This window comes from Sturnira hondurensis, unplaced genomic scaffold (genome assembly GCF_014824575.4).
Source record: "Sturnira hondurensis isolate 20B ecotype Veracruz unplaced genomic scaffold, ASM1482457v3 Scaffold0004136, whole genome shotgun sequence".
Lineage (NCBI taxonomy): Eukaryota > Metazoa > Chordata > Mammalia > Chiroptera > Phyllostomidae > Sturnira > Sturnira hondurensis.
In genome coordinates, this window is record NW_028076767.1 from 25,406,789 (window position 1) to 25,428,308 (window position 21,520).

At 57.9% G+C, this 21,520-nt stretch overlaps 1 protein-coding gene across 7 annotated transcripts; it reads left to right on the forward strand.

Moving 5' to 3' along the window:
* The first annotated feature begins 1,606 nt into the window (after positions 1 to 1,606).
* LPIN3 (lipin 3) lies at positions 1,607 to 21,377 on the forward strand. Of its 7 annotated transcripts, none has more exons than XM_037044080.1 (21): positions 1,607 to 1,765; positions 10,094 to 10,236; positions 10,333 to 10,532; positions 11,542 to 11,637; positions 12,600 to 12,865; positions 13,082 to 13,165; positions 13,690 to 13,810; positions 13,982 to 14,258; positions 15,013 to 15,112; positions 15,353 to 15,513; positions 15,861 to 15,954; positions 16,065 to 16,134; positions 17,392 to 17,484; positions 17,562 to 17,605; positions 18,280 to 18,418; positions 19,330 to 19,478; positions 19,658 to 19,744; positions 20,209 to 20,361; positions 20,512 to 20,626; positions 20,702 to 20,805; positions 20,993 to 21,377. In XM_037044080.1, the coding sequence occupies exons 3-21, from the start codon at positions 10,341 to 10,343 to the stop codon at positions 21,135 to 21,137; spliced, it is 2,490 nt and encodes an 829-aa protein (XP_036899975.1). In that variant the 5' UTR covers positions 1,607 to 1,765; positions 10,094 to 10,236; positions 10,333 to 10,340; the 3' UTR covers positions 21,138 to 21,377. The 7 variants fall into 7 exon arrangements, with proteins under 7 accessions (XP_036899975.1, XP_036899974.1, XP_036899973.1 ...); XM_037044079.1 differs by lacking the exon at positions 1,607 to 1,765 and adding an exon at positions 6,348 to 6,507; XM_037044078.1 differs by lacking the exon at positions 1,607 to 1,765 and adding an exon at positions 6,348 to 6,479.
* Positions 21,378 to 21,520: the final 143 nt, after the last annotated feature.

The following is a 21,520-nucleotide window of genomic DNA, read 5'->3' on the forward strand; positions in this document are numbered from 1 at the left end:
TAAAGTATAAAAAATAATTCTTGGTTCACACTAAAAATTAGGATAGGGTGGCATGCATAACCAAAATTTTGTTGAATATAGGGTAAGATTTTGTTCAGTATACTTTTAAGTATAAGTTAATAACTGGCTTCCTTTTCTTCATACGTAACAACGGTTCCTCCTTCACCAGCTTGTTATAAAGATCAAATAAGAGCATTCACTCACTAACACATGCAACTAATGCTTTTTTGTACCAGGCACTAAGTGAGGTTCCAGGATACAGCAATGAGCAGGTGCCACCTAAAACACTAAGATGAGAAGACACATAATGCTGTGAGAGCCTATGTGAGGGAAAGTCGACCTAGCCAGAAGGTGTATTAGTTAGTTATTGCTGTGTAACGAGTCACCGCAAACTTTGAGGCTTTGAACAGCAAATGTATTATCTCATTATTTCTGTGAGCCAGGAGTCTGGGCACGACTAGTTGGGTCTTCTGCTTTGGGACTCACAAGGCCGCAATCAAGCTGGGCCGTGTTCTCAATTGGAGACTGAACTGGGGTTCAGTCTGAGCCCCAGTCTGGGGTTCACCTCTGATTCCGAGGTGCTCAGGCTGTTGGCAGGATTCATTTCCTTGTGGCTGTAGGCCTAGGGACTCCAACTTCTTGCTGGAGGCTGCCACAGTGCTTAGAGACCACTCATGGCTCCTTGCCCCGTGAGCTCCCTCAATGTGGATGTCTACTTCACTGAGTCAGCAAGGAGAATCTGCAGCAGCCTGTCTGTAATGTAATCTTGGGTGGGACAGCCCAGCACCTCTGCCGCATTCCATTGGTTTACATCAAGTCACAGGTCCCGCCCACACCCAAGAGGAAGGGATAACACAAAGGCATAAACAGCGGGAGGCGGGGATACAGAGGGTCATTTTAGAGTCTGCCTGCCACTGGAGGCTTCCCTAAGGAAGTAACAATGGAGCTGGGATCTAGTACACTCACAGCAACACTGTGTACACTGTCCTGCTCAGCAGCCATCAACTGTTCCTCAGTTCCCACCGTTTTGCCCCATTTTCCAGGCCAGACAGGCTATGTCCTGTGCTCACTCCCTCTCCCCCCAGCAGCCATCCATGCCTCATTCACCACTTCCACCCACGTAGGCAGCCCCTGCCTCTCCTGTAGGTACTCCAAAATCTACATATGATCCAGGCTGAGCTGCCTTGTGTTACAATACAACACAATACATGTACTGCTCTTCCCTAAACAACGTTTTTAAACATTTATTTAAGTGACGATCAACACGCTAGACCCTCCTTGAACTGCAAAGCATCATGAGACATGATCCTGAATGCCAGACACAGAGTGGGGAGCAGGAAGTATCCTCAAAAAGAGGAAGAATAAAAGGTTCCTTTGCTGAAAGTCAAGTTCCTGGGGCAGTCGGCACATCCTACAAGGATTTTGGACGCCCAAAAAGCTCCCCTTCACGCAATGTTTCATGGTCTCTGAGTAGTGCCCCCTAGGCTGGAAATCACAAGCGGGTTCCAAGAGAGTTCGGTCAAACTGACGTTTTTCCGGGAAGGGCAGTTGGAGCGGGAACTGCCCAGCGGTGGCGCACACTGCCGGGCAGCCTGGCTGGGCGGCTCAGTCCTAGGCTGGCACAAAGGCTCCGTCGGAAGGGGTAGGGAATAGCAACAGCAGTCTCCTTCCCTCCGGCCGAGGAATCTGATCACATCCAGGGCTAGTCCCTGAAAGGCTAGAAGAAGAGACCCCAGTAGCTGCACAGCTTTAGCCACATCAACAGGTAAAGGGTACAGGCAAGGGGAAAGGGGGAAAAAAAACCCGGTCCAGCAGCCAGCCACCCAGTCCGGCTTCCTGCTGCCGGTGGGAGTGGGCGGGGCCAGCAGGGGGGGGGATGGGGGATGGGTGGGGCCGGCGGTGTCTGCGATGCTTCCCCAGCTCCACCTCCCTAGCCCCAGAACACACTAGCCTTGGCCTAGAGACTAGAACCTTGGGCCCATGCACCTGCCCACTGCTGCTATAGAGAGTTGAATCTCTGCAGATCTCTTGGAGGGCAGAAGCAGCCTGGATCTAGGGGCGGGTAAGGCCTGGCTCCCTCTCAGTCTCTCCTTCCTGCCTCCTATCTTCCCAAGAGCCTGCTCCCCCAGAAGCCAGGGGGCTTTTTCCCTACACCCATTTATCATTTGCTCTGAGGACTTTGACACTATCGGGTTCCTTCCCCACCCCCCCACCCCCACTCACTTCACCTCACTTTCCATCCTCCACAGTGAGCGACCCCCAGGACCTTATACAAACCAGTCTCTCTACACCTGCAACCTTGTTCCCAACCTTCTTCAGCTAACAAATTCCAACTTCCTTTTCAGGCTTAGTCAGGAAGCTTTCGTTGACCCCTCCCACCCTGCTCTGGGCTCCAGGGCCTGGCGCGCCTCAGCCCTCGTCATTTGTAGTGGCCTGACTGCCTGTCTGTTCTTGTTTTCCCCCCCTTCCTCCCCTCCCCCTCCCCCCAAGACTGCGGTGGCTGCAGCATCTCCAGGGTCTGGCCCAGGCAAGGTCCTCCACACCTCTGTCTGGATGGAAGATTCCTACAGCTGCTTCATGTCTTAGAGCAGCAGATCTCCAACCAGAACCACCTGGTTGGGGTAAGGGCATAAAACACACATGGCTGGGCTCCACCCCTAGAGTTTCTGGTTCAGTTTGGCCTGGGTTTTCATTTCTAATGAATCCCCAGGTGCTGCCGGCCCAGAGACCGACTTTAAGAATCCATTAGAGCGTCGGTTTCTTCATTGCTAAAACAACTGCCGTTCCTACCATACTAGGTTTTGTGAGAATCCAAAGAAACGATGCAAACAAAGAACTCAGCTTTGTGCCTGCACCCAGTAGGTGCCCAATAAGTGTTTGCAGTTGCTGCCGGGAGTGGGTGGGAGGCATACCAGGCAGAGAAAACATGAGCAGGAGCAGAGGAGGGAAGGAGCCCAAGCAGCACAGCTGGGGGGAGCAGAGAGCCAAGGCTGACAGCCGCAACCAGGCAGTCCAAGTTGCACTGTGCAAGCCGCTGGGAGCCACGTAGAGTTCTGGAGCAGGGCAGGGACAGGTGGGAGGCGAATGTGGCAGCACTGGGCAGGAGGACGTTGCTGGCAGTAAATGCCACATGCTGGGTTCTCCTTGGCTCTTTGGTCGGGCACTGGGTTGCCAGATTTCGCAAATAAAAATAAAGTCTTTCTAGCTAAATTTGAATTTCAGATACATCACAAATACTTTTAGTATAAGGACATTGCAAATATTGCATGGGGTGGACACTTGAAAAAGCTTTTTTAAAAAATCAAACATTCCAATTTAACTGGGCATCTTTTCTTTTATTTGCCAACTCTGACAACTCTAGCCAGATACCAACTGCTTACCCATCAACCTCCAAGTCTGCACGCTGAAGAAAAAAGGGCTCAGGTTCCTCGGCCTCCCTTCCCGCCTTCAGTGAGGCCAGCAGGAGTGGTCGAAGCTGCAGGTCTGGGTGAGCGGGTCCCTTCCACTTTATGCCAGCAAGAAAGCACTGGGACCCAGTAACTGATCATTGGGTCTGTGACTTAACAAAGCACAGAAGACTACCTAGGTCCATAAAGAAGGAAGTACCACCTGCATTCATGGGTTGATCAAGAAGCCAACAGTTGCCAGTGGTACAGGCCCATCTGGTGAGTGTACCCTGGCAGGAGAGAAACCAGCCACTACCTTTAACCCCACAAAGGGGCAAACACAAGCACCCATGCTGCTTGCAGACTACATGGATGCATTGGTGATGCAAACCGCAGGCTAGAAAAGGGTGGGCCCTGGCTCGTGCAGCTCAGTGGGGCATCAGGGGGTTATACTACCGGAGGCTGCCTCTCCCCTGCCCTGACCTCCATAGTCACCAAATCTCTCATGATTCGTAGTTCCAGAAACAAGCCTGTCAGAAATTCAATTTCTGCAACAAACTTTACGTCAACACTTTTCCCCCTCTAACAGAGAATAATGAAAACAATTTGTGCTCCATNCTTATTTGCCAACTCTGACAACTCTAGCCAGATACCAACTGCTTACCCATCAACCTCCAAGTCTGCACGCTGAAGAAAAAAGGGCTCAGGTTCCTCGGCCTCCCTTCCCGCCTTCAGTGAGGCCAGCAGGAGTGGTCGAAGCTGCAGGTCTGGGTGAGCGGGTCCCTTCCACTTTATGCCAGCAAGAAAGCACTGGGACCCAGTAACTGATCATTGGGTCTGTGACTTAACAAAGCACAGAAGACTACCTAGGTCCATAAAGAAGGAAGTACCACCTGCATTCACGGGTTGATCAAGAAGCCAACAGTTGCCAGTGGTACAGGCCCATCTGGTGAGTGTACCCTGGCAGGAGAGAAACCAGCCACTACCTTTAACCCTACAAAGGGGCAAACACAAGCACCCATGCTGCTTGCAGACTACATGGATGCATTGGTGATGCAAACCGCAGGCTAGAAAAGGGTGGGCCCTGCCTCGTGCAGCTCAGTGGGGCATCAGGGGGTTATACTACCAGAGGCTGCCTCTCCCCTGCCCTGACCTCCATAGTCACCAAATCTCTCATGATTCGTAGTTCCAGAAACAAGCCTGTCAGAAATTCAATTTCTGCAACACACTTTACGTCAACACTTTTTCCCCCTCTAACAGAGAATAATGAAAATAATTTGTGCTCCATCTTAAAAAAATTTCGATAAACATTATGGAATGCCTAGTGTATTCCCTGTGCCGTGTTCGGCATTTTATTTAGCTCAGTGTTTTCAGCCTTGGCCACACATTACAATCACCTGGAGGAGAGGTTTTTGTCCGTTTGTTTTAATTCTAGTACCCCAGGTATCAGTATTTGCCGCATACAATGATTTCAATGTGCAGCCACAGTTAAGAGCCCCTGATTTAGTTCATTCTGTGTAATCCTCACAGTGCAATCCCGAAAGGGAGGTTTTATCTCCATTTTGCAGATGAGGGAATTGAGGCTCAAAGAGGAGTAACTGTGGCACAACCTTCCTTCCTTCCCAGGCTCACTGGAGGGGTTGCCGATGTTTCCAGGGTTCCACTGTTATGTAGGACAGTAATAGATAATGCTTCCACAGAAATGCTTGTGGTGAGGCACTGCCCTCTGGCCACCTTAACATAGCGCTGCTCTGAACAGGACTTCTGGGAGACCAGCCAGACACGCCAGGGTTCAGGACTGACACCAAATGACTTTTGCTAACACAAAGACAACTGAGGTTCCAGCCAGGTCCTGTCTTCTTGGGTCACAGAGCAATGGCGGCCACTTCTCCCTCCCCACTGCCCAGTACTTTCTAAGTCTGGCTCTTTGCCATTGCGCCCCAACCGTCCAAGCCTTTCCCCAGTGCAGACAAATTCCCTCCTTACAGCAAATTCCCTCACCTCCTGAGCCTTCTTAGCCCATCTTCTTTGCAGAGGCCACATCTCCACGCGCTGTCAGGGGTCTCTGATACAGGAAAGGCCGCGAATTACAGGTCCAAAGGGGAAAAAATGTTCCCTGGCAAGAGCCTCGCCTGTGGCTCCACGACCGGTCTTTTCAGAAGTGCGCTCACCTGTATCCTTCCCGTGGTGCGTGGCCGGCCAGGAGATGATGCTCAGCTGGTGGAGAAGGCTGGTCACCGCCTGCCCTCTGCTGGCCAATGCCGGTATCGATCCTGCTCACGCTCCACCAGTGCGTCGCATAAGGAGCGAACATTTATTGAGCTCCGGCTGTATGCAGTCAGGCACTGAACTGGGCGTTGGAGTCTCAAGAATAAACGCGACATGCTCTCATGGAGTTCAAATTCAAATGAAGAGGCAGACAATGATCATATAGTCATTCAAACAAATATGAAATTACAACTGTGGGCTATGTGAGCCTATGACAGATACGAGGGTCCTGCCAGTTCGGGTAGTGGGGCAGTATAGAGGGGCCGGGGGAAGCTGCCCCAAGGAAAGCTGACCCAAGGAGGGGACGTTTGAGCACGAGGTGCCTCACAAAGCCATTTCATGTAATGTCGAAAACCCTGCAAGGTGGCTATTCCCTTTGACAGAGCAGAAAACAGCCGAGATTGGGGGAAAGTTATCCAAAGTCACACGGCGAGCTGCAAGCAAAGTCAGGAGAACCTAGATCCACCGGATTCGAAGGGCCCCGCTTTCCCGGGGACCCTGGCTGTGCGGCGGGGGCGGGACACACACACAGTGCTTCTAACTGCTCTACGGCGCGGGGCGGAGCCTGAAGTCTGACCCCGCCCAAACTCTATAGGTGAAAGGACGGTCCTGGGCGTGGAGACAGAGTGGGGGCGGGGCCTTTTCGGGGTGGGAGTGGAGCCCTTCCTTGACTCGTGGAAGGGGCGGAGCCGGAATCTCACATTGTCCAAAAGGAGCCGGAAGCGCCCGGTGAATGTGGGGCCTAGGGCACTTGACGGCTGACCCTGTGCACTCAGGTAGAGGCGACGGCTCCGGGTCCCGGAGGTCCACTGGGCAGCTTCAAAGGTAGGGCCCAACCCGGGCCTGCGAAGAGGTACCCCTCTCCCTTCCCGCTCTGCCCCGCCCACCCGTCTTGCCTTTCCACCCTCATTCCTTCCTGTTCTTGGGCCTGAGTCCATCTCCAGCCATGAAAAGGGAACTCTCAGAGGTTGTGGAACTCACTTCGCCATTGTTCCCCGCCCAGCGGCTGCGGGGGGGGGGGGGGGGGGNGGCCCGGCGGGGGGGGGGGGGGGGGGGGGGCAGAGCCCCGGACATCCAGAATGTGGAATTAGGAGTTAAGGAGATGCAAAAACCTTTCAGGAGAGGCTGGCCAGCATTATCCCAGACTGTCTGTCTGTCCTTGGGGAGGACACCCACCTTTTCTGGTCCTGAGTGTTCTCAGTTGCAAAACAGGGTCTGACTCTTGCCAGGTCTGCCCTGAGACTGGCACAGTCGGAAGGGGCAGCTGCAAAGGCCCCTGGGAAGCTGGGGTTGGTTTTCTCTCTTCCAAAGCTATAGGAATTCTTATCCTCCTGCTCCCTCTGATCCTAAGTGGAGAGCCCTGCCCCCACCGCTCCCAAATCTAGGAGCCCAGAAAAGCTGTAAGCTCCCACCCAGGGAAGCTTGTTCTGGCTTCCCTGAGTGGAGTTTTGTGCCAGCTTGGGAGGCCCGTGGATGTTCCCAGAGTGGGCTCTGGGGTTTGGGCACCCTTTGAGGCCTGCCTGGAGCCCACCTGCTCACTTTGCAAACAGTGGGGCTACCATCATGCCGGGCCTGAGTTAAGAAGTCTAAACTCTTAACTGTGGGTGGGCCAGGGCATTGGAGTCTGACCTGTAGGGTTGTCAGGACCAGCCTGGGTAAGTGGGGCTGTCACAATGCCAAAAAAGATGCTGCTGCTGATAGGTGACGTGTATGGGCATTTGTTGCGTGCTGGTGCTTTACATGAATTATGTCACTAGTTACTCGTGCATCTCTTATATTATCCCCATTTCAGAGGCTGAAACTGAGGCTCAGAGAGGTGAAGAGACTTGCCCAAAGTCACAGCTAGTACCTGTCAGGGAGGGATTAGAATCCAGACAGTCTGGTGCCCAACCCACAGTGAGACCCATCCAGGAACTAGGCATCCAGCAGTAAAGCCTTCACCTAGGACCACAGGAGGAGACAGGAGGCACTGGATGAGCAGGAGACTGGGGAACAAGATTCGGAGGGTTTGGGTGGGGTACTCATGGGTCCCGACTGAGGTTTTGGTGTGGGGGCCGGGAAGTGAAGTCTTTGATTTTACACGTGTTAGTTTGGGGTGCAGGGTGGCATAGGGGAGCCATGCAGAGCTCCCCTCCATCTGGAGAGGAACAAGGAGGCAGAGCTGGGTTCTGGGGAGAGGAGATGCCTTCAGGGATGGGTGCAGGCAGAGGAGGGAAGTCCAGGGCCTGGCTCGCAGGAGTCCCTCCGAATGCTGAGCAGGCAGATGGGAGGGCCCCCACTCGCGGGGTGGGGGAACAGGTTGAGGAATGGATTCTAGGCTGAGAAGGGCTTGAAAAATTGAGGCTGTGTTTCACAGAAGGGGAAACTGAGTCCTTGCCTGAGGACACCCGTGGGTGGATCAGCGTAGGACCCAGGGCCTCCAGGGGTGACACCTCTGCCATTAAGCTCTTTCTGTTCCCTCAGTGGCTCTCAACCAAGGCCAATTTTGACGATGTTTGGGGACAATTTGATTGTCACAACTGGAGGGAGGGTACCATTGGTATCCAGGGGGTAGAGAGCAGGGATGCTGCTAAACATTTTACATTCCCCCCCCTCAATAAAGAATGGTCCAGCCCCAAATGCCATTGATGCCCAAGCTGAGAGACCCTGTACTAAGTCAAGCTGAGCGTGACAATCCTCCACCTCCTCTTCACCTCCTCCTCGCCCCCCTCCCTCCCCAGCTCTTTTGCCCTCAGCAGGGCTGGTCGCTCAGGCTTGGGCCTCCAGCTGGGTGGATCTTTGCCCCCACCTCTGGCCTGCCCCTCCCAGGATTGCTCCTTTATTCCTGGAAGCTTCTAGAGTCCTCTCTGCTTTTCCGGGGCACAGAGGTCGAGTCCTACCCACCATGTGTCTGCCCTTGTCGGTCTGTCTGTCTCCCCAGACCCATATTCACAGAGTTTGGTGTTAGGTAGGAGGAAACCAAAGTGGAAATTTTCACATAGCACAGAGTAAGTGCCTTGCAGATAAAATATCTATTAAATTGGAGTGACGTGTTCAGGGTCCAAAGAGCTTCTTCATCTTATCCCAATTTTCACTTTACCAATTGAAATTGTACCTTATGTTTTTGAAGCTCCACACTGCCAAGGAGCTCTCAGGTGATGCTGGGGCTGCTGGGCAGGGACTGCCCATGGAGGGCAAGGTGCTGCAGGGCTGTGTGAAGGGGGCCGTGGGCTGGGCTGCCCTCTCTGCAGACACCTGTGTTGTCGCTGGGGACTGTGGAGTGGAAGGAACCATGGTACTGAGTCAGGAAACCAGGGTATGAGTCATCACTCCCTCCCCCCCATCGATGGCTTCTTAGCTTAATAGAGTTTGGAGAAGTCACTTAACTTCTTTGAGGTGTGGTCTTGCATGGCAGGCGGTCTTCCAGGGATTCTGATTCAGGGGGCGAGAGAGGGAAGTGCCCTGAGGAAGTGGGTGGCCCGTGTCCTGGCATCCAGCAGGGAGGACAGTGAGCTGAAGCTGGCAGGCAGGCACCATGCCAGCGTGGAGGCGGCTCCCATTCGGGCTCTGGCTTTTCTCTGTGGCTGCCATGGCCTCCTGCTTCTGGCTCACCCAGCTGCGCCTGGCGTGGGAAAGCTGGAGGGACCAGTCTGGCTGGGTGGAGGAGGAGCAGCTTTGGACACCTCAGGACAGCCCAAGGCCTGAATGTGGGTCTGAGGACAGGGGGTCAGGCTGAGAAAAATGGCCTGGAGACACTGGGGTCAACTGTGGGCCGTGGACGGACTTCCCACCCTCCGAAGGAAACTGGGAAGAACTCTAGAGTTTGGAGTCTTAAACTGGGAGCTCCCTCCACCCAGAGCTATAAGAGATGCCCTGCCTTGAACCTCTGACCCCAGGAGTAGAGCTAGGCAGAGCCTTAGGTACCTGGGGTCCTCCCATCCCTGTTTCCTCACAAATCAGCCATAATGGACCAGCAAGGCCCCTTCCAACTCCTAGGACCAAGAGGCAGCAAGACAGCTGAACCCATTTCTCAGATGGACAAATTGAGACTCCTGCCTCCCATTTCCTTGGAACATACCAGTCTTTAGGGCTGTCGCCTGTTCCCCAGAATGGGCAAGGGCCTGATATATCATGAGGCTGCCCACCCCTCACCCCAGGGAGGGGTGCCCATCTCCGTCTCCTCCTCCTGTTCCCACAGCTGGGCCTTCCTGGTGGCTCACACCAGGGTTCTGCGGCCCTGGGCTCCAATCCTGGTTCCTTTCCTTCCTGGTCAGGCGGTCCTAGGCCAGTCGCTCCACCACTCCTGTTTGTCAACAGGAATAATGACACCTGTTCGGCCAGCCTCGTAGGTTGTTGTGAGAGAAAATGTGCCATCATTGAATGCTGCGGCCCTTATTACTCACGGCATTTAGAGGCTCAGGGAACCTCAGACTGCCTTACCCTGTGCCCTCATTTGACAGATGTGGGCACCTGGAGCAGGGACGCAGCTGTCCAGGCGTCCCCTGGCCCGGCAGTGGGTGAGCCAGAGCTAGGACCCGCGTCTACAGGCGCCTCCCATCCCGACTGCTGCCTGTCTTCGAAGGTGCTCCGAGGGCGACACAGCGTACGTCCGGGAGCCCTGGGGTCAGGCTGCAAAGCCTCTCTGCAGAGCGAGGGGGACCGGGCCTTGGTCCCAGCACTGCCTGCCTCCCTTTGCCAGCCCCAGCCATGAACTACGTGGGTCAGCTCGCAGGGACCGTGTTTGGGACAGTGAAGGAGCTGTACCAGGGCCTGAACCCAGCCACGCTGAGTGGATGCATCGATGTGCTGGTGGTGAAGCAGGTGGACGGCTCCTTCCGATGCTCGCCCTTCCATGTGCGCTTCGGCAAGCTGGGTGTCCTGCGGTCACGGGAGAAGGTGGTGAGTGCTGGCGGCCGGCCAAGGGGCCACTGCTGGGTGGGCTTTTGAAGCCAGGGCAGCCCCTGCAGTCCCCAGAGAGAACCGAGGTCTCATGTAGGTGAGGATCTGTCCTCTGGACAGGCCTCCCTTCTTTTTTTTTTCTTGGATGGCTCGGGGTTGGTTTGGGACCGGGAGGGTCCCTATTTCCCCCCCTGGAAGCAGCGCAGTGGAGTCAGACCCGGCTCCAGCTTACCAAGAGGCTACCTGTGTGGCCTTGGTGACGTTGCTTCACTGGCACAAATGGACACGCTTCCATGTCTGGTGATTGAATAGGTAGGAGCTGATGACACCATCCCCGGGCCAGGCCTGTGGATGACACTCAGGGGTCAGTTCCTCCCCCGGGAAAACTGCACTGTGGTCCCTGAGCTCAGGCGAATAGGACGGAGTTTTCAGTTAGCACTGAGGTCTGGTGTGTGATGAGGTTTGACACACTGAGGTGGCCGAGAACTTCCAGAATCTAAACAGGACAGCTGAGCAATTAAGAACTTGAGTCGTGAACTTGGACTCTGGGTTTATAGCCTCCTTTGGCTACTTCCCAGAGTTTTACTTAACTCCTCCAAGCCTCAGTGTCCTCACCTGTAAAGTGGGGCCGACGACAGGAGCTCCTACAAGGGGAGGTTGTGAAGATTAAACAGGACAGTCCAGATAAAAGGCAATTCTATATGCCCAGGAGATGGTAATTCCTACCATTGTCAGTGCACTCACCAAGTGTCTGTGCCCTGTCCTGGGCTGGGGACTCAGCAGTGACAAGAGGAATCATATCCTTGTTCTTACGGGGAGAGAGAGGAACCCAGAAACCAAGGCACAAACGAGACCACCACGGCCATGACCGTGCAGCGGAGCCTGGGGAACAGGGACACGCGGGGCTGGGGGGCAGCAGGGGGCCCGTGCGCCCCGGTGGACTGGAGTGTGGCAGTGAGAGCAGGTGGTGGGGGTCACACACCCCTTGCCCCATCGCACCTCGTTGCAGGTAGACATCGAGATCAATGGGGAGCCTGTGGACTTGCACATGAAGCTGGGGGACAGCGGGGAGGCCTTCTTTGTCCAGGAGCTGGAGAGTGACGAGGTAAGTACCTGCCCTTTCACTAGTACCTGCTCCGGGCAGGGCCTTGGGGTTCGTCACTGTCCCCAGCCCTGGGAGTACCCCATCAGTGAGGGTCTGATGCAGGGGGATGGGTTGCTGCTGGCACTCATGATATGCTATTGGATATCATAGTCATTATATTCATGATAAGCTGGGTAGAATTTGGTGTGGGGGGGCACTGGAAGGGGCAAGGGCCTTTTTCCCAGGGAGGAAGCTGGGGGAAGTATCTCAGAAGAGGACACTTAAGCTGGTCCCCCGAAGGGTGAGATGGAGACCTTGGAGGGGAGGGGGTGCTTAGTGGCCCGGGGCTGGAAAACATAAGGCTTGTTCAGGATCTGAAGCCAGCTCTGTGCAGCTGGAATGTGGAAGTGTGGGGGTGGGGGGTGAAAAGTGGGTGTTTGCAGGAGGGAGGCAGGCCCCGCACAAATAGCAGTGGTATTTAAATAGTCGATCGAGCCCCTGCTGTATACCAGACAGTGCGGTGGACTCGGATGAGGGGCGACACCTGCCTTCAAAGACGGTTCCCAGTCTCGTCAGAGTCAGACACATAAACAGCAGTGGGTGATGAAACCCTGTGATCACTGCAGCGAAGGGGGTTGGACTGACGCTGATGATAGTCAGGGTAAACTTCCTGGAGGAGGTGCCGCCTGAGCCTTAAGAGGGAAGTGGGTGTCGACTGAGATGGGTGTGGGCAGAGAAGATGGGAGGCCGATGGCCAGATTTCTGCCCAGTGTGGTTCAGCCGTTCCTGGGGCTGAGGCTGCTTCATCTCTGAGGGATCTCGGAGGCCAGCAGCAGGCGCCTCTGTCCGGCTTCCAGGCCTCTTTCCCGGACCCCAGTGGGCTGGAGACTCTGGTGGGGCCCAGACTGCCAGGCGAGGAGAGCAGCCCTCCCAAGCTGCGGGCCCGAAGTCCTGCCATCCACCCCCCGCCGTTTTCTCCACAGGAACAGGTGCCTCCCCGCCTGTGCACATCGCCCATACCCTGGGGGGGCCTGTCTGGCTTCCCCTCGGACTCCCAGCTGGGTACAGCCAGCGAGCCCGAGCCCATCGTCTTCCACGCGGCCTCCACGGGGAGGAAGAAGAAGCTTCGGAGGAGGAAAGCGAGGCGGAAGGAGGACACAGTGGCAGACGATTCCAGCTCTGAGGACCTGGAGGCAGGCGCCGAGAGTGAGCCGTCCCTGCTGGAAAAGCCGAGGCCGGAGCCCCCAGGGTGTGTGGGGACCAGGTGGGGGCCGAGGGTGGGGGGATGCCAGCGGGGTTCAAGCACTGATTGCTGTACTGGTGCCGTGTGACCCTGGGCGAGGGGCTTGACCTCTCTGGGCTTTAGTTGCTTCACCTCCCCAAGCCCCTGATGTCCAGGGCCCCATGCCCTTTCCAGGGGGCCCCTGTGCTAGCGGCGAACATTTATTTCAATGTGGTCCCTCAGCAGTATCCAGTCGGAGGGGGAGTGCTCGTCACAGCCCACAGACATCCACCCCTACTCCGATGGCGAGTGGCCCTCCCAGGCCAGGTGAGAGTCCCAGTGGGCTGCAGGCGGGGCCTCAAGGCCAAGGTCTCAGAGGGGTTTCCATTTACAGTTTTCTAATAAATAATGACTTAGAACACCATCTAATGTCTTTACCAGCCCCTCGTATATCTCCTTTGTAAGATGTTGAAATCTTTTGCCCAATAAAAAAAAAAAGGAGGTAAAATGCACAGAGCATGAGCTTTACCGTTTTAACCGTTGTGAACGTGTGCCTTTCAGTGCGTTTAACACGTGCCCAGTGCTGCGCCACCCATGGAGCACAATCCCTGTCTAGTTCCAGAACTTTTCCATCCCCTAGAAGGAAACCCTACACCCATTAAGCATCACAAACTTGCCCCTCCCCCCGTTTTTAACTGGACTGCCTTCTCATTGTCGATCCGTAGGCCTCCTTTGTATGTTTATGTATTCTGGATCCAAGACAGGCATAAATATGTGTTGCGAACATTTTTTCCCGGACTGGGGTGGGCAGCGGGCTGGCGCGGGGCCGTCTGAGTCCCTGTTTCCTGCAGCCTTTCGTCAGGCGGACTGACATCCCCTAAGAGCGACTCGGAGCTGGAGGTGAAGACCCCCGAGCCCAGCTCCCTGAGAGCTGAGTCCCACATGCAGTGGTCCTGGGGGAGACTGCCCAAGGTGAGTTCCTCCACGTCAACCCCCGTCCCTGCCTTTCAGGGGCTCTCTGGCCCCTGCGGGGAAGGACGGGAGTAACTGAGACTTGGGCCGCGTCTCCAAGGCCTTGTGGGGTGTGGGAGGCAGGCCCTGCATCGGCCTGGCCCCCAACCTTCCCCGTTGGTTTGACTAAAGGTGGCCAAAGCTGAGTGGCCCATGTCCTCGATGGCCCCTGATGGCAGCACCAGGGCAGCTTCACCTCCTCCGGGAGAGCCCAGCACCCCTGACCTTCGGCCCGACACAGAGGAGCCTGCTCTGGTGGGCCCCCCACTCCTTGCCCCTGAGGGAGAAAACACCAACACGCAGAGGTCCAGGGATGCAGGCCACTCTCCTGCCTCAAAGTCATGGAGCTGGACCAGTGCGGAGGGCCTGGCTCCCACCGGGCAGCCGGAGGGGTTCTCGAGCAGGAAAGGTGAGTGACGGCCGGATGCCCCCCCGAGCTTCCCCTCCTGGGTGGGCTCTGGCACACCAGGCATGTTTGGAGCACCCACTGCGTGCCCAGCACTGTGTTTGGCACCAGACCTCACAGGGCTCACAATCCGGTGGGGCAGACAGATGGTGCCTGCATAGCCAGGAAGTGGGTACAGGCGTGACAGGGGACAGAACGCTGGGCGGGTGGGGGCTGTTTACACCGTTTGTGAAACAGGTAAGGGATGGCGAGGTCAGGTTAGGCCTCTGTGAGTGGGCGATGTTCGAGCTGAGACGTGAACAATGAAGACCTACCAAGTGAGGATCAGGGGAGGAGAATTTTAAGACAGCGGGATGGCATGCAGCAAGGTCATGAGGAAGGAGAGAGATTTCACGTCTGGGAACCGAGACAGCTGGTGTATCTTGAGCAGGGCAGGCGAGAGAGGACAGGAGAGGGAGGCGGGGACATGAGTTCCTGGTCCCCCCGCTGGGCTTCGTCCTGGGCGCCTGGGAAGGCACTGGGCCTGTGCCGCGCCCCCCAAGGCGGTAGCCCCGAGTAGCCACCTCTAAAACTGCATTTCCCCATCACACCACATTTCAAGTGCGCCCATGCTGGACGTGCAGACCGACGGCATTTCTGTCACTGTAGAAAGTCTACTGGACGGCAGTGTTTAGGGCGGGCACAGGCAGGGGGCCACATACTGCCCACACTACTGAGTGCATGTCAGGTCTACAGGCGTGCCCTCCCTTGTCCCCAGGCTCCATGAAGAGAAGCCAGCACCTGGGCCCCAGTGACATCTACCTGGAAGACTTATCTTCCCTGGATTCTGAGAACGCAGCCCTTTACTTCCCCCAGAGGTGCCTGCGCTCTGGGTGCCAGGTGTCTCGGGATGGGGCCCATCGGGCCAGGGGTTGGCTATCAGGGGCCCGGGATGGGGCAGGCCCCTCCTGCCAGCCTCCTTGGGGATGGGGCCCATCGGGCCAGGGGTTGGCTATCAGGGGCCCGGGATGGGGCAGGCCCCTCCTGCCAGCCTCCTTGTATTCATGTCATTGTTGGCCCTTCCCCCTGCACCGCCCCCCCACCCCCCCGCCCTCCAGTGACTGTGGGCTGGGAGCCAGGAGGTGGAGTGAACCCAGCAGCCAGAAGATGCTGGGGGACCCCAACCCTGAACAGGAGCCAGAATCCACCCCAGACACAGTGGACGCGGTAGTGTTGTCCCTCTGTGGTGGACTGGCTGACAGCCGGGACATTTCCCAAGGTATGTCCGACTGTGAGCCCTTTACGGACTGGCACTGAGCCTGGGGCTGGGCGGGCAGCAGAGGCATGAGGCTGGCCAGGCGCCCCTGCCTGTGGAGCCCATGCTCAGCCAGCAAGCGTGGGCATTCCCAAGGCCCCGTGAATCAAAGGCCGATACTCAGCTGTGACTTACCCTGTGAATCCAGGCTGGCCAGTGCCTGGGGTGGGAGCAGCGGGTGCAAAACCACAGGAAGGGACGGGCCCCGTGGGAGGCCCGAGTGGTAGGGGTGTGGAGGGGCCAGGAGAGGCGGGGTGGCGGGTCACACGTGAGGTGCTGGCCTACCCCCTCACACTCTGCCCTGTGCCCAGAGAAGTTCAACAAGCACATAGTCTCCTACCAGGACCTCGCCCACAACCCTGGCCTCCTGGACGACCCTAACCTGGTGGTGAAAGTCAATGAGAAGTAAGTACCAGGGCCGGGCTGCTGGCCACCACAGAGGGCCACCCGCCCCCTCCACAGCCCTGCAGCTCCTGCAGCTCCTGCAGCACCGACGCCGTGTTCTGTCCCTCCAGGCACTACAACTGGGCTGTAGCCGCCCCCATGGTCCTCTCCCTGCAAGCCTTCCAGAAGAACTTGCCCAAGGTGACGGTTTGAGCAGCACTGGGCCGCCCGCGGAAAGTGGCCACAGCCTTAGGAGGCCCTTAGCCAGGCAGTGGAGGGTGGGCAGCGATGGGCCCGGGGCTGACTGGCTGCAAGACCCACTCTGGGAGAGGAGCCCACGGACCCCCTGAAGGCTCCCCCATGCTGTGTGGACAAAGCCACACCCTCCCCTGGCTTCCTGGCTTAATCGAATCCCACTGGATGGGGACTTTACTCCAGAGGAGCTCAGGACACACCAGAGGGGGACACATGTTCGCCAGGGACATGCCTTCAACGGGAGGCTGCAACCTGGGAGATGAGGCTCGGGAGGCGGGGTCCCACTCCTCCCCTGACGCTGCGAACCTCTCCAGGCTGGGCTGGGGGTGCACTCTTGCTTTGTCAGCACACGCGTCGTACGCCTACTGTGTGCCAAGGACAGCTGTGCCCTCAAAGCCAGTTAATCAAAGACTCAGCTGGGTGAATGTAAAGTTCACCACGGGCATTGGGACAGGGAGGTCTGGGGTGCTGTGAGAGCCTCCAGATGCAGAACGCTGGTGCCTCCCTTTGGTGATGCCCAGCTCCATCCTCTGGCTGGCTCCGGGTCTGAGCCAGGACCACAGCCTGTGGGAGGGAAGGGGGTCACTCTCCTGCCTGGCTGCCCTCACCTGGACAGATGCACCACTGAGGCCCCTGGGAGACACGTCTGGCCTGTTCCCAGCCCAAATGGGTGCCCTGGCCGACCCACCCCAGACCTGTGTCCTCCTAACGAGGGGGCACCATTCTGTGTGTAGGAAGCACCAGTCTAGTCGGTATTTCTCACCAGGCCATGCTGCCCCCACCAGGCAGTAATGGTAACACAGAGGGAGCTGTTCACGGGAATGGCCGACCTCAGGAGTTGCCCGTGTTGGTCTCAGAGGTTGAGGGGCGCGCTGGCCGTTGATTGTCCTTCCTGCTGCCACTTAGTGGCCTCCTGCAGGGAGTTCCAGATCCCGAGAGACTCCACAGCACAGACCCACAAGATTGGGAGGCCAGGCCCAGGTTGGGCAGAGGTCGGGGGTCAGGGCTGCGATGGAGTGGGGCTGGGCAGGACTGGGCCTCGGTGTCCCGTGTGAGTCCCGGGAACCCCAGGATGGAGGTGGGTGTGCTTCCTTCGCCTCCAGAGGTCGGCAGCGCCTTGCTGGTGGTCAGCCCCAGACTCTGGGCTCGTGGTGGCCCCGAGGGCAATCGGAGGTGAATGCCATGGCCTTTCTCTGCCCCCAGAGCACTGTGGACAAGCTGGAGAAGGAGAAGATGCCCAGGAAGGGTGGGCGGTGGTGGTTTTCCTGGCGCCGCAGGGACTTCCCGGCCGAGGAGGTGGGTGGCTTTGGTCACAGGGTGGGGCCAGCCCAGGCAGGGGCTGGTTGTTCACTGGATGAATGTTCATCCCGCAGCAAAGTGCCCAGAGGGAGAAGAGCACGGCCAGGGAGCCGAGGGGGTGAGTTGATCTCCTGGCTGGGAGCCGGGGAGGCCTGCCCTCGGAGGGTAGGGCGGAGCCAACACCCCACCCCAGCTGTGGTTCGTGGTCACTTCTACACCCTTTCTTTTCCCTGAAAAATGCCCCCATTTCACAGATGGGGAAACTGAGACTTGGAGATATACCAGAGGTCCCACAGCCAAGAAATGGCAGAGCTGGGAGGGAGGCCCAGACGGGGCTACCGCACGAAGGGCAGCAGGGCCTCCCTCTCCGCCTGGGGCCTGCTGGCCCTGCTTCCTTTTTGCTTATGAACTGACCCAGAATGGCCAGGGTTGGGGGTGAGGGGACAGGGGTGATCAAGGATGAGTCGGCTGAAGCCAAGGCAGGTGAGGTAGGGAATAATCCTAAAATACATTTCTAGGTTTTCTGATAAACATCTCCAAGTCAGGTGTTGGCATCCTGGCCATGGGGAGACGCCAAAGGCTGACAGCCCGGACCCTCGGCTCCGGCTCTGCCATCGTCTTTCTGAGTGTAGACCACCAGCCTGAATCCTGCCTGCTACCACCTAGAGGGTGGTACCTAGAGGGAGGGGGAGGGACAGGCCCAGGCTCCATGTGGCCTGGGACCAGGGGTGTCTGCTGGAAGTGTGGGGCCTTTGGCGGAGGGAGGGCTCCTGAGAGCTGGGCTGCCCTCAGGGAGAAGACGGATGTCCTGAGCAGCGAGGATGACGCCCCAGACAGCCCTGTGATCCTCGAGGCTCCCCCCCTGCCACCCTTGCCTCCAGCCTACACTCCTGCCTACAAGAAGTCCCTCCGCCTCTCCTCTGACCAGATCGTAAGTGTGTGCACAGATGTGTTTGTGTGCAGATGAGGGCGAGGGGGTGCATGGTGATAACTCTGTCCTAGAGCCCTACAGGGCCTGGAGAAGGAATGGCCCCATAGAGCCAGGCATTCACCAAAGCCCAGGATCCATCCCCTTTGTCCACCTCCGTAACAGCCCCTGCTTGAATACCTCCAGGGGCAGGGGGCTCACTTCTTTACATGCCAGCCCATTTCTCTCTATCCAGTGCTCTCACTGGAAAAGCCCTCTCTATGCCTGAAATACTGACCTGCAGTGGGTCGGCTGGCCCTGGGCCTGCCCTGGGAAGCTGCACAAAAGGAGTCCAGTGTTGATGACAGGCCTTCAGACTGGCCTCAGAGTCACGTCTTCACACTCAGTAACTGGTGGCCCATCAGAAGAATGCTTTCTCCCCGAGTGTGGCCACCTGTGTGGTACACTGGGGCTCACCCCCGCTGTGGCCGAGCGCTGCCCTGATCTGTCTCTACAGACCAAGGGCAGGGCCAGGGTCTCTCTCTGCAGGACGTCACAGCTACACAGCTACCCCAGCCCCTGTGATGGCCCCCCCAGGGCCCCTGCCATGCAGTGGGGTGTCTCCCTGCCTAGGGCAGTGCCAACCCCAGGGTTGAGCTAAGAAATGTCAGCAGGAGCCACAGGCCAGAGCTTGTACCCCCAGCCCCGCGGTACAGGCTCCGCAGCACCCCTCCCTCCCTCCTCGTGGACACCCTCTGCCCACATGCGTGTGTCTGTGTGGTTCTCTCTGATGGGTTCTGGCAGGTCCTCTGAGTCGGGAGGGAGAGGAGAGTGAGAGGCCCAGCTGGGGGCTGAAGGCCACAGTGTGGGGTGGCAGGGGGCAGACAGTGCCTGGCTGCGGCGGATCATAGCTCCCCGTCTCTGCCTGGCCCCAGCGGCAGCTGAACCTGCAAGAAGGTGCCAACGAGGTGGTCTTCAGCGTGACAACCCAATACCAGGGCACCTGCCGCTGCAGGGCCACCATCTACCTATGGAGGTGGGATGACAAGGTGGTCATCTCGGACATCGACGGCACCATCACCAAGTGAGACCTGGTTGGTGGGGGAGGGGAGGCCTGGAAACTTGCCTCCCTCTGTGCTGGGGGCCGGGGGACAGGGGAGAGGCCCTCCCGGTGCACCTTGCTGGGGCTGGGAGCGGGCCCCGTATGTGGAATGTGAGGGCCACATACGGCAACCTTGGAGTGACCTCTTTCCCGGGATCCAGGTCTGATGCTCTGGGCCACATCCTGCCCCAGCTGGGGAAAGACTGGACACACCAGGGCATCACGAGCCTCTACCACAGAATCCACCTGTGAGTGCCAGGCTGCGGCTGGGCAGGGCCCTGGGGGGTGGTGCCAGGACACCTGAAGTCGCCATAGCCTTGGCCCTGGGAAGCCAGGCTTGGGGACCAGTGGGTCCCGCAAGGGAAGCAACCAGGCCATGGCCAGGAGAGGAGACCCGCCTACTGGGCCTCGGCCTGTGGTCTGGGATCAGGGTCTAAATGCTGACCTTCAGGCGACAGAGGAAGTCTACAGACTTGCTCAGATCCTTATCCACCTCTGTTCATCTTGGCCTTGGGAGTCTGTCCATGCTCCTCCTACTGAGGCTGCCTCTCTCCAGCCTGGCCCAGCGGTTCTCCCTACGTCCCCTCCCTGCAAAGGCTCTGGGTTCGGAGGCCAGAGCCCCAGGCTTGGGCTGAGCTGGCTGAAACCAAGGGGACAGGATGGGTGATGGCTGGTCCCTCATGGCTCTGTGCCACCTGTCTCCCACCCCCAGAAACGGATACAAGTTCCTGTACTGCTCAGCGCGGGCCATTGGCATGGCAGACCTCACCAAGGGCTACCTGCAGTGGGTGAGCGAGCGGGGCTGCGGCCTCCCCAGGGGCCCCATCCTGCTGTCTCCCAGCAGCCTCTTCTCCGCCTTGCACAGGTAACCCCCCTACACGATACGAGCCCACACCCCTGGGGGTAGTGCGGGCCCAGTGCCAGCCCAGCACAAGGCCTGTGTCCCCTGACCCTGCCATCCACTGATGGCTGCCCCTCCTCGGCCACCTTCCCTGACCATGGCCCTGGCTCCCAGGGAGGTGATTGAGAAGAAGCCGGAGGTGTTCAAGATCGCCTGCCTGAGCGACATCCAGCAGTTGTTCCTGCCTCAGGGACAGCCCTTCTATGCCGCCTTTGGGAACAGGCCCAACGTGAGTGTCCCCTCCCCAGGGCTGAGGCACCTCTCCCTGCCCTCTAGCCCACCAGCCTCTCCCTGTCTCCCACAGGACGTCACTGCCTACCGGCAGGTGGGCCTCCCAGAATCTCGAATCTTCACAGTCAACCCCCGGGGAGAGCTCATCCGGGAGCCCATGAAGAACCACAAATCCACGTAAGGCCAAACCCTGCCATGTCCCCATGCCGCAGCCTCCCCTGGGCCCCCATGCCACTGCCCCCCTCCCCCAGGGACTCTATTCCTTGCCCACGGCTCTCCACACTGCGCAGTCTCTGCCAATGTGACCAAGGCCATGGCCTGCTGGCGGCTCAGGCTCTCAGCACTGGCCCTGTCCTGCTCGTAGGTACGAGCGGCTCGGCGAGGTGGCCGAGCTCCTCTTCCCACCCGTGGCCCGTGGCCCCAGCACAGATCTGGCCAACCCTGAATACAGCAACTTCTGCTACTGGCGGGAGCCACTGACCGCTGTGGACCTTGACGCCCTGGCCTGAACCTGACCTGGCTGCCCCCTCCTCCCTGGCCTGGCCCAGAACTGACTGTGTCCCAGAGCACAGGGGCTCAGCAGCTGGGTGCTGCGGGACCAGCCTGACAAGGAGGGGGGCTGAGGGCAGGCTGGCAGCCTCTCTCTCCTCCCTGCCATCACCTCTGCCAGCTGAGCTGCAGGGGCTGGGGCAGCTGCTCCAGGATTCAGTGTGGTCCTGGCCTGTGGCCATTAAATGATTGTCACCTGGGCTCTTGCAGTGTTCTTCATGCCTTGACTTCTCTGTCTCTATCACTGTGGGACTTCACCTCAACTCCTGACAGGACAGAGAGAAGAGGGAGGCCCCACTGGGGCTTGAGAGCTACAGGCTCGGGGAAGGCTGGTGGCGGCGTG